At 35.9% G+C, this 12,248-nt stretch overlaps 1 protein-coding gene across 2 annotated transcripts in view; it reads left to right on the top strand.

Annotated features, from left to right (window-relative positions):
* Window positions 1-10,553, top strand: part of SREK1 (splicing regulatory glutamic acid and lysine rich protein 1) — a 42,459-nt gene extending 31,906 nt beyond the window's left edge. For both annotated transcript variants that reach the window (XM_076362904.1, XM_076362905.1), the window contains exons 10-12: window positions 2,523-2,618; window positions 3,102-3,237; window positions 4,336-10,553. In XM_076362904.1, coding sequence (XP_076219019.1) covers window positions 2,523-2,618; window positions 3,102-3,237; window positions 4,336-4,488 — 385 coding nt within the window. In that variant the 3' untranslated portion in view covers window positions 4,489-10,553. The remainder of the gene's footprint in view (window positions 1-2,522; window positions 2,619-3,101; window positions 3,238-4,335) is intronic.
* The last annotated feature ends 1,695 nt before the right edge of the window (window positions 10,554-12,248 follow it).

Consider the following 12,248-nt stretch of genomic DNA (forward strand, 5'->3'; position numbering starts at 1 on the left):
GATTGTTTAGCCTGGAGAAGAGAAGGCTGAGGGGGCATCTTCATCAATGCATATGAATACCTGATGAGAGAGTGTGAAGACAGAGCCAGACTTCTTAGTGGGGGCCAGTGACAGGCTAAGAGGCAGTAGGCACATATTGGCATATTGGAAATAAAGGCTTTTTTCTAATGTTTAAATTGTGTTTTTTCTGGGCAAACTGGAACCAGTTACCCAGAGAGATTGTAGAGTCTCCATCCGTGGAGATACTAAAAATCTGACTGGATGTGGCCCTGAGTAACCTGCTCTAGTTGACCCTGTTTTAAGGTGAGGGAGGGAGAGGTTGGACTAGGTGGTCTCCAGAGGGCTCTTCCAATCTCAGTAATTCTGTTATTCTCTGAAAAGTAATTGTGAATAGGCTGGGCTACAGAGCCCCAGTTAGCTTGCATTTAGGGGTATCTGTTTACTTTGGTGATTGACGTTGCCTAGTTGAAATGGTTACAAACTTTCTGGAGAAGATTATCCAACAAACTGGTATTTCAGCTGCCTGGATTTACAGTGCAGCACTGAGTTGGGACTGCTGATCCTTTACCTGATGAGTGTAAAATATTGGACAAATAGTCGCTTTTTTTGAGAAGAGGTGAAGGTGGAATAGGACATACAGGACCTTCTGAGAACTAGGTGGCAACTGACGGTGCTTTACGGACAGACAGCATGCAAGTACTAGAAATCAGATGGCTATTTGTGATTCCTAGCTGAAGGAAAAGACATGCACCAGAGGAAGAGGAGGATCTGGCTCCTTTTCCAACAGACATCTACAGGCAAGCAGAGGAGATAGGTACAGAATGTTAGTTCTGTGTATGATTAAGAGACACAGGGTCACTATCAAAGTATTCAGACTTGTTTTTTCTTAAATTTTGCTGTATTAGTATTGCTTAAGAGTGTTAAAAGAACAGGTGCACAAAAATCTTTGTATAGACAATTGTAATAGAGATGGAAACAAATACTGTCAGACACACTTGTAGTTCTTCAACTTGAAATATGAAAAGCAGAAACTGAAAATTAGATTTCATGAATAAACGGTTTCTAATTCGAACGCAATTACTAAGGCACTTGGTTACTCACAGATATGTATGCTGGAAAGCAAAATAAGGTGGGAATGTACTCAGTGTAGCCCAAGTGGGAGCACTGTCAGAATAATATATCAATTTCCAGTATCCTCATTTGAAAAAAGGTGCTGATAAATGTGAAGATGTTCAAAATGAGATGCATGTTAACTAGTGAAGAGCTGATCAGTAATTGTGTTATTTTCTCCATGATTTTGAGGCCACTTTATATTTTTGTTTACCAAAGATCAAATCAAACTCAAGAGCTTGCCGAACAAAATAGTTATGAAATTTTGTCCTGCGCAGCTTCAGGAGGTCACGGTAGATGATATTGTCAGAGTATCAATCCAGATAGTGATACTAGGCATATCTTAATACATCCTTTTGTAATTTATCTAGTAACTGTTGATTTCTTGGCCTTTCTAAATACTGAAGATATAAATGTTTACACCTAATGGTGTGAATTGCAAAAGCTGGTATGCATAAGTGTAGCTTTTGTGCCATATCTTGAAGTGTCCTCTCAAATTCCCTGGTTTTCTTTGATGGTTCTTCCTGTCTGCTTTTCCTCCTCTGTGAAGAGGTGATAGGAAAAAATGATCTTACTTTAACAGAGATAGGTTCTACCTTTATGTTGAATTAAGCTTTACTGGCTCAGTTTTTGCTTTATTTTAACATGGGCCTCAGTATGTTTGCAACCAGTTATTTAATATTTTGTTCTATTCAAGATCAGACTCCATAATAACAACTTCAGCAAATTCCATATATCTATGTAAAACAGCTGTTTTGTAAAATACTACGAGCTCTTCAGTGTGTTACAGAATGATAACATTCTGTTTGCTGAGCAAGGACTGCTAGGAAAACAATAGATACTAACTTATTTATTCTGATTTTGACAACAGTTTGAGCTTCATTTTGCACTGTTTGCTTCTAAACCAATAGGAATGCTAGCTCATGTATTTAGGAATTAAACTTCAGTCAGGCTGAACTGAAATTACAGTGATCTTCAGGTTGTAATGTTACGTTTTCAAGTTCATATTGCTCAAGTTACGCCTTTTGTCTTAATGTGGCTCTTCATTCAAATGGATTCTTCTTCTGACTGAAGAAACTCCTACCTAATACAGGATTAGTGAATTCAGTGTGTTTCCATTGTTATCAGTTATAAGTACAAGCATGTGAGGATAAACAAAAAACTAAAATCTGAAAGAGCACAACCTTTTTTTTCCCACTTCCAGCCTCCCCTTTCCCACCAAACTGAAACATACAAAATTTTTTTTTTTTTTTCTTTGTACAGTTCATATATTGTTGGTGTAATATAATGTTAAATTCAGGGATACTTACTTAGTTTGTTGTGTCAGATCACTTAAGAGCTTTCTGTTTTTATCTGGTTCCTGAGTTTATTATTTTTATTCTTTGATGATCTTCAATTTCTTGGTCCTGTAGAGAAAGGCGTAAAAGGAAGAGTAGAAGTCCCTCCAAGTCTCCTAAAACATCCAAAACAACAAAAAGAAAGTCTTCACGAACTCCTTCTCCAAGAAGGTCAGTTTTGATGTAAACATAAAAGTTAATGAGCAGTAAAGGAGGAAGAATTTACAGTATTTTTATTGTTTTACTGCCTTTGCACTAATCATCTCAGATGATTTCAGTTGGTCAGTATGATACAGTTTTAATATAAACCAAAACCAAACCAAACCAAAAACCTTCACGGATGTGAGCTTTGGTATGCTTTCAACTAGAGAGTTTCAGATCTGTCAACAATGCAAATTTGCTTCCAATAAATAAAAGCCCTTCATCAGATACAGATTAATTTGGTGTTCTCTTTGCAAATACCGTGCATACTGAACACATGCATTCTTTAGCTCTCTTCAGTCAAAAAATTCCCTTGTCTTTATGAAGGGGTTTTTGTTACATTTTGGGTTTTTTTGGAAAACCCACAGATGAGAGTTTAGTTTGCAGTTAAATGGTTTGAAGATTGTTGCTGTTGGATCAAATTCTGATTTGAGTAAAAATTTTCTTAAACAGAAACAAGAAAGAAAAAAAAAGAGAAAGAGATACAAACAATGAAAGAAGAGAAAGAGAACGCTCCACCTCCAAGAAAAAAAGTAGTAAAGAAAAAGAGGGAAAGGAGAAATCTGACAAAAGCACCACTACTTTGAAGGTAAGCTGTGTGACCAAGTGATAAGCAGAGTGATGTGGTGCTAGTGGAGCCATTATTGAAATTCCCTCCTTTCTTTTTCTTTCTTTTCCTCCTCCCTTCTTTTTCTCCTTACCAAATTATTACCATTTGGGTTTAGCTTTTGCCAGTTGGAGACATACAGTTGGTGTTAGCGGGCAAGTTTAATAAGTCTCTGTGTTTACTGGACCTATAGGAGCTTGTGTGAATAGGTTACGGAAACACTTTGTTTTGGTTTCTCTTTCCTGTTCTGTGCCATATATTAGGACTTGGCTGGCTGCCTATACGTATGAGCAGGCAGGAAGCAGACTGTGTAACTAAGGAGCAGTGTTCAGGGACAGCTTGGCTGTCAAGCTGAAAGTATTACTTTTTTAGTAAACTTTCACTCTGCAGTTCAGCCTCTCCGTGGTTGCTTTGGTCCAGGTCTGCGTATTGGACTCTGCAGGAGTAAAGTTGAAGAGTTGGGGAAGAGTGGTGTGGGATTTTCCCCTGCAAAATAGGAAGTGGAGTGATTAAGAAAAGAAACATCTTCAAATCGTTTAATCTTAGAATTTGAAAAAGCAGCGTGCCTTTAAAGAGTAGTTTGTTGTACTGAGAATTATTCAGCTGTTATAAAACAGCTGGTTTAGGTGACTGTCCACATTCTTAAGTAATTAACTTACCCAACAACTCTCTTAAAATGCATCGGATACCTGACAAAAAATACGAAAGAAAAAATTTAATCCTATTTTATTTAGAAAATATGGTAAAATCTTAATTTCTGGAGCTGTTTCTCATAGGTTCCATGATGCTGCTTGTTCTGTTTTTTCTGGATATTGATGATAAAGACAGATCACTTTATGGCAATGATTTCTTGGATGACAGGTTGTTACAAGTGCCTGACTTCAGCCAATTGAAAATAAAGCTTTTTTAAAAAAAAAAAAAAAGAAAAGAAACTGACACCTCTATTTGAAAAATTGCTGTGAGACAAGATAGGCATGTAAAAATTGAGACAATAAAAATACCAAGAATTGGTTGGAAGTCGTACCCTATAATCCTAATGCTAAGAATGATTTTTTTGTAAAATAATTTTATCTTTGGTAGGACAAAGATCACACTAAAGAGGATCAGAATTCAGAAACTGACAAGGAAGTAGACAACAGAGATACACAAAGGACAGATGAAGTCAAACTACAGCAGAATGGGAACTGTCAACCAAATGAAGAAAACCTCTCAATTAAAATGGAAGAGGTTTAAAGCAAAGAATGGACCTCTGCTTCAACTAAGGAATGAAATCCAAAGCCTTTATTTCCCAGAATGAGGAAGAAAATGTTAAAGCAATCAACCTGAACGTGTTGATAGTACTAGTAGCTCTTCCAATTCTTGTGATAGCTTTGTTGTCTTCTTGCTGTAAAGCAAGAGAGCACGGACCAGTAGTTATACCATGAAAAGGCAGATGCCATCAGAACTATTCATGTCTGAAAATCCATGCATTTCCATGATGGCTGTACTTATTTGTAAAATGATTTATGTTAAGTTTTGCCATAAGCTGTTACAAATAAGTAGAAACTGAAAGATGTAAACCTGTACTACCCAAAAAAAGCTGAAGATATGCATTGAAGGTTGTTTAAAATACTGCTTGTTGATGAATTTTGTATAGTTTTACCTTGTGGGTTAAAAAATCCACAAAAACAATGTGTACTGTTTGATGTGCTTGGAAATGGTGCATAAATATACACACTTTCTTTTGTTGCAAATGACAACTCTAGGAAAAGGGTTTTTAAACATAAACACAGTTTTACGGTTCTTATGCTAAATACCCACTGACTAGTATGTTTTTCATTTGCTCACAGCTTGAGATTCTTAGGTTTTATTATTTAAAAGAATTTCTTACTAATATCCCTAAAATTAGTATTTCTTTTAAAGTATTTGAACAATGCATGCTACTTTTCTGTTCCTAAAAGGAACATTGCCATGTTATAGATAATAGGTTAGCTTAGTGGGTTATTTTGGGGTTGTTTTGTTTTGTTGTTTTCTTTTGTCCTTCCAGAAGTGAGCACATCTTTATATTATCAGAACTTACAGCTTTGTTTTGAGCCGTACTGCAGTGTGTCTGTTCAGCTGCAAATAGTACAGGTGCCATTATGAAAATAAGTTTTTCTTATTTGCTTAAAAAAATATGGGAGCACAAGCAGAAGCTTTAGTGCCTTCTTGAAATGTGGTATTTTCTAGAAATTTATATGTGCTATTACTCATTTTCAGCTAAATCTTACATGATCTCTATTGCTATTTTGCCACCACCATACTGTAGACAAGAATGCAAGTGATTTGTCAGAACTGTTGGTTGATTCACTTGTTAAAATACTAAAGCTCCATTTTTACTTTTTATTTTTAGAAGAGATTTATAGACGAAAGCAAAGATGCAATTTGGGGACCACCACTGTACAAAATAGTAGCGGAATACAAAGCATTTTCTGATCACCTGCATCAAAGACAGCCCTTTAGACATTTAATCTACATTTGGATGGCCTTAATTGTTACCTCACCGTCATCTTCTCTGATACCTGATATAAAAGGAATTGTATGCAAAGAAGGGGGGATAAATAATTTGGGGAGAAAAGTTCTAATTTACACAGGAGTTATATGGTAGAGATTCTTTTTTCATTCTTTGGGGGAGAAAGCGTGTAAGAAGAGAATGACAAAGCAAATTATTTTTGTCAAGGTAAAACATGGCTTGTGTTCTCTGAACTAATTTAATCAGTTACATGAGATTTCTTAAGAGTCATACCTTTAAAACTTATACCTAAAATCGAGTAGATTATTTTTAATACAACTTAATACAATCAAATGACTTAATTGCCTTATCTCATGGGAAGAGTTATTTCTCTCAGTTAAAAAAAAAATAGCGTATTAGCTATTTGCTTTCAATTTGTTTTTCTTTTCCTTTGCATAGTTAATTCTTCTGGGGAAAAAAAAAAGCATATTACAGGGAATGAAAAATTTGCCCAATTCCTAAGGTAATGAAACCCAGTTTGATTGTGAAGCTGCTTAATCACTCTTCATTTTCGATAGGATTTAATGTTCTTGCCACTGTGTACATTTAAGACTATAGAAGATGCTTTACCATGTAAAGTATAGACAGTCATTTTTGTGATGTTTAAGCCACATGCTGTTGGCTGGTAAACAGCTTATTCTGATAAAAGAATGACAAATCTGTATGCTTACAGGAATACTGTGAAGGATTGTGTCTTGCAACAACAGCTGTCTTATTTATGATGTGTAAGTAGCATAGAGCAAAGAGATTGTTTGTATACTTGTTATCTTTGGTACCATTTCACTAATAAAATTAAGTATTTTAGAGGGAAGTTTCTGCTGGTACATACTTATTAAGGGAATATTTTTAGTTGATCTGGTCTTATTCACGCAGCTTCTTTGATTTGAAATGTGGATACCAGTGAAAATATATATTTATAATACCTTTGAAAAGCTGAGTTTCTCCTTTGGGAGGAATTAGAAATCATGTTTCAGCTGATACTAGTTTGATTTCTTGAGTTTTGTTATCCTGAAATTGCATAGCTCTACTATATATCAGTTACAGAATATGTAAAGGATTGTGTACGGTTAGCTTAGGAAACATGCCTTTGGAAATTAATAGTTAAGGATGGCAGTCTTACTAGCTAACTTACAGTGTGTGAGTCCATATGCAGCACATTGTTATATTGTATGTGAATTAATGGTTCCCTTACAAAAAGTTTTTTTTTAAAAAGGCAAAAAAAACCCCAAAACAACCGACTACCAAACGCATTTCCTCCCCATCTCAAGTCATATTTTCTTACAAATGCTGTATTTTCTGGTTTTGCTTTGTAAATACTGTGAGGTAGTTAAGTTCTGGCTGTCTGTATTAGGTGTTTTACAATTCCCTTCTTCCTAAAAAGCCACTACTAGAGAACTATTACACTGTAAAATGCCTGTCTCTGCAGAGGGTAGCTCATTTTTAAACCAGTAGTGTAGCACAGTAATGAAGTTCCGGCTTGCTCCAACAGGATTGTGTGCATCATCCATTGAATGTGTCCATCTTCCACTGGAAGTCCATCGCCTTCATCGTTAAAAAGTTTGCATGCTGAGCTGCATTGTCAGATTGTTTGATTTTGCACTTTATAAATGAGATTAAATTGAGTGGAGGTTTTGAGAACAATGTAGTTCATGATAGCTGTATTGTTTTAAATGTAATTTAATTTGAGTCAGCCTTTATTTGAAAATGTTGTGACTCGTAATTGCTCAGAAAAGTGATGATATGGTGCCATTTTGCTAAGACCATGTAAAACACATCTGCATAAGCTTCCATTAGTGACCACAGTTAGTTCACAACAGTGTTTCTGAATAACGGATAGGACTTTTCTTTGGATTTTGAAAGAAGAAGGCAGCAGAAGACTACTGCTGGTGGATGAAACAATTCCAAGCTCAAAATAGAGGTGGCTGGGACTTAGATAAATTCATTGAAGTCAATAGGTTTACACAGGTGTGAGGGATGAACATTTGTTTGCAAACACTGATAGTAGTATGGTACATAAGGAATATTGTTTTTCATATTTCAGAATTAGAACTTTGACTATTCAACAGGACAAGGGGGAATGGCTTTAAACTAAAGGTGGGCAGATTTAGACTAGATGTAAGGAAGAAATTTTTTACGCTGAGGGTGGTGAAGCACTGGCAGAGGTTGCCCAGAGAGGTGGTGGATGCCCCATCCCTGGAAACACTCAAGGTCAGGCTGGACGGGGCTCTGAGCAACCTGATCTAGTTGAAGATGTCCCTGCTCGTTGCAGGGGACTTGGATGTGATGACCTTTAGAGGTCCCTTCCAACCCAAACTATTCCATGATTCTAACTAAGAGGGGAAAAAAGCACTTCAGCTGGAAACTAGAAACATCTGAAGCATACCTGAGAAATCGGTGAGATGTGGGTTCTACCTGCTCATTGGTCACCTGATAATTTTTTTGATGGCAGTTTCACATAGATACGTCTGAACTAGCTTTACATTAGCTGGCTAACAGCAGCAACCTCTGCGCAGCTGGGATTCTGAAATGAGCTGTGGCCACTTGAGTGTTTACTCTGCTGCAAAGAAGGTAAATTTCTGTAGTCTGCAGCATGCTTTGCATTGCTTGCTAGTGTTCTCTGGCCCAGTTACACCTTAGGCAACGCCTGAAATTACTTTGAAACTCTGCAAATCTGTTACATGGTAGCTTCTCTCTGTTGCCCTTAGCTTGTAGTGGTATTTTGTAATAGTTATTAGATTTGGGGATTTCTTTCATTTTGGTCTAAGGAAGAGATAATAAGTAAAGGCTACTTTGTATGATAGAAATTATTGTGTACTTCATACCTGTCCCTGTTACTGTGTTATTTTTTTCATTCACGTGTATGACCATTGCAAGCAGTAATGCCGTAGTGATGTGTGTATCTTCTACTGCTAGGTCTGAAGCATCTCTGCATCACTTGTCTTTTTGTTAGTTTGTAATGAAACAAGGCTAGAGTTCACGTATTTTAATTTTGCTAGGCATTCACTTAGAGAAAAAAAAGACAAAAATAATCTTGAATTTTGTAAATATTAGTGTGAAAATTGCATTATAATGGTAAAACAAATTATCTTAAAGATGTGAATTCTGAACAATGATTTGCAAACTGGGGCGTATTCTGGGTCCCACCTGCCACTTGGTGGTACTTTGAGTTTTATAGCAATTGATTATTGCCTTTGGTGTTACCATAATTTTAAAAGTGAGAATTGGACTTAGTGACACAAATGCTGAGATCTGTAAATGGCTAAAATAGTGTAAATCAGTAGGCGCTTAGATCAGAGAGATGTAGTTTTCTCACCAGAGAGTGGAGTGTGGACAGTTGAAATTTGTAGATATCGTTAAGTGTTATTACCTAACGAGAATCTAAAATTTAATTTTGTTTGCTAATATGTAAACAGAAAAAAAGTTTTCAGCCTGTACCTTAGGTTTATTTTTATATGTTGAAAAGTGTAATTAAAATAATATTGAAAACTAAAATCACTGTACAAAAGGGATTTTTTTTTTTAATGTAAGAGTGTAACACACTTTCAGTTGTGTTTAATTTTAAGTTTTTAAAAAATGTCTTTGCATGCAGTGTTTATTTTTATTTCAAATTCAAGAATGCTTCGTTTGTAGGTAAGTCCTGTTGCAGGATCTGAGCATGTCAGTATGGGGTTTTTTTCTGTATTCTCTTCAATATAAAACAGCTTAATAAACTTGTCTGACAATATGTGGAGGCAGCTACTTTCCCTCTAGTTTGAGGAGACACAGCTCTAACACTTCGATTCTGTATTGTTTAAGTAACTATTACAGTTGAGAAGCTATCTACGAACTTCAATTTTCACAATGTTTTCTGAAACCTTACCGTGAACTCTTACTATACAAGAGGGCAAAAGAAAATCTTTTTTTAAATTCTCATGACAGTTTTATGGTTGTTGAGCTTAATACAGGAGAACATGGACAGCAAAAATGAGTTTTTACCTGTTTATATATTTTCTTCTGGAAAGTTTCAGCTTACACTTTTTTTTTTTAAAATTCATTGCATTTTAATCTAGTGCCAAATTTGACACAAGACGAGAGATTTTTGGTGTACAAAGTATGTTCCGTACTAATCTTGTTAATGAAATCATTTTTCTCCCATTGAAAAGGTTACGTGTGTCTTTTTTGGCCTGAAGGACTTCTCAGTAATGGTAGAAGAATCATTTCATCTCCCTTCACTCAGTCCTTGGTGTCATTAATGAGGCTGCCAGTTAAGTAGCTTTCTTAGAAGTTGTTGTTGCTCTACTCAATAAAACCTTCTTTAGTGCAAAGACTTAGAACTACTGCTGCACTGATGAGTAAATCATGGGCCACTTAGAAATTGCTACTTCATAAATACATAATTTTCATAATAAAGGAATGAGCAAACTGCTCTGGAAACATCAAGAGAGTAATTTGACATGCATAGTTCATGTAGTCTATCAGTAGAGCCTTTCCGGCATTTTTCCCACCGATAGAGGAGCTATGATTCATTTGTTACACACAGCACCTATCACAGTCGGTTCAGATACACCTGGGGAACCTAAGCACTACAGCAGCAAAAATATTATTTCCCTTCTCTAAGTTTGATATTTCTGGTCTTCTAAGTTTAATAAACATATAACCAAACTTGTTCCATGTTGGTAGAGTATATTTTTGCATTAATTAAGCAACTATGAAGTGGTACAAGTAAAGAAATGTTAAATGCTGCTATTACGTTGTTGTTATTTTTGTAAATAAACAATGTCCCAAAGTTTTAATGGTGTCATAAACTCACTTCCACTAAATTTGGATGAGATACAGCAAATGGCTGTGAAGCAATTCTATCTTTTTTTTTTTTTTTTAGGCTACATCTGCCCCAGAGAGTCAAGTGCTTTGTAACTAAGTCTGTTGGACTGATACTGACAAGAATATTACAGGAAAGGTGGTGAGGCGTTAAGTAATTGAATGTATCATCACTGTTTAGTTACAGAAGAGGCTTATGAATTCCCTGGCTGAGCAGGGGATTTTCTTCTCCAGAGAAAACTAACATAGTTCCACCAGGGAGCGCTTGTCACTTTTAAACAGTGAGTTCATAAATGGGGCTGTATAGAAGTGTATGTCAAAATTCCTCTTTTTTTTTGAAGTAGGATCAGGAGTTCATGCAGAGCTTCTGACATTAACAGTACATGTCAATTTATTGTCATGGATATTTTCATATTAAAATTCACTGTTTTCAGTGCTTAAGCTTCTCTTGCTTTGTATAATGTGTAAGAATCTGAATAAACAGCAATGATTAAGGAGAAAAACTTTGAGATGTGCTTCTCAACAGACTTTAACTTGCTCAGTAGGGATCTTACCTTGTGATTTTTGAGAGCAGTCATGTCGGTAGTGAGACTTGTGGCTGGTTTAACTCCTACTGATCGGGTGATTTAGTCAAGACATCCATGGTCTGGATAACTGCATATCACCATGCTGCTCCTCTGAATGTGAAAGCAGGGGAAAACAGATCTGAGAAATATATTGAGATGTCTTAGCAATGGTTCAAATTCATATATTACCTATTGATACTATATACTACCTAATTTCCTTAAGTAATTGCTCACTAAAAAGAAATTCTTTTTAGAGAAGGTGATTGAAAATTGACTAAAAAAGTGACAGTCTTTTAAAATCAAACTTTTTTGTATACGTGGCTTGTTTTGCCTATTTGTTTTAAGAAAACAGGCAGACATGGGTGTTAGTGCTAGTCTTTTGTTAAGTGTGCTGCTTCAGTATCAGACCTGGGGAAGACTGTGCTTCTCCTTCAGTTTTTCTCTCTAGAAATCTTGCATTTCTTTTTAAAGATAGAGCCTAAAGAAAACCTTTAATTTTTATTGAAGTAATATTTTAAAGGGCTGATTCAGATTACTGTATTTAGAAGTTCAAAGCAAGTGCATTGGTCCACATGAAATGTGAACATTAAACAATAGTATAATCATCTGCTTTCATCAGATTTGTGTCCTACTGTGGTGAGGTAACATTTTCCACAATTGCTTCTCTGCTTCGTTCAATTTTAAGGGGATGCTCTTCTTATTTTACTAAGACTCGTTTAATAAGTCTTCTGAGCTGTTAAATACTTGTCTTTCTACTAGCTTGGCATTTTCCTCACAAGTATTCAACTCTTGGGCATCCCAGTCATCCTGCCTGGTCTCATCAAGACTAGCTATCTAGTAAGGACTAGACTTGTCTGAACTGTGCTGTAAATGATACTAACCCATGTTACAGATCAGCCTCAAGCAAAATGGTCAGTATTTCTGAATGAACCATGATACAGAAGAAATAGAAAGATGTCATGAGATGGTATATATTAACCAGGAACAAACACGCAGTGCTTTTGGGTTTGTTTCGGTGTGCCCGGTTAAATTCTCCTCTAGCCAGAGGAGATCTTGGGTAGATACGTTATTAGTTTATTGGGATGCAGAGAAGAGGGGCC

This window comes from Aptenodytes patagonicus, chromosome Z, assembly GCF_965638725.1.
Source record: "Aptenodytes patagonicus chromosome Z, bAptPat1.pri.cur, whole genome shotgun sequence".
NCBI lineage: Eukaryota > Metazoa > Chordata > Aves > Sphenisciformes > Spheniscidae > Aptenodytes > Aptenodytes patagonicus.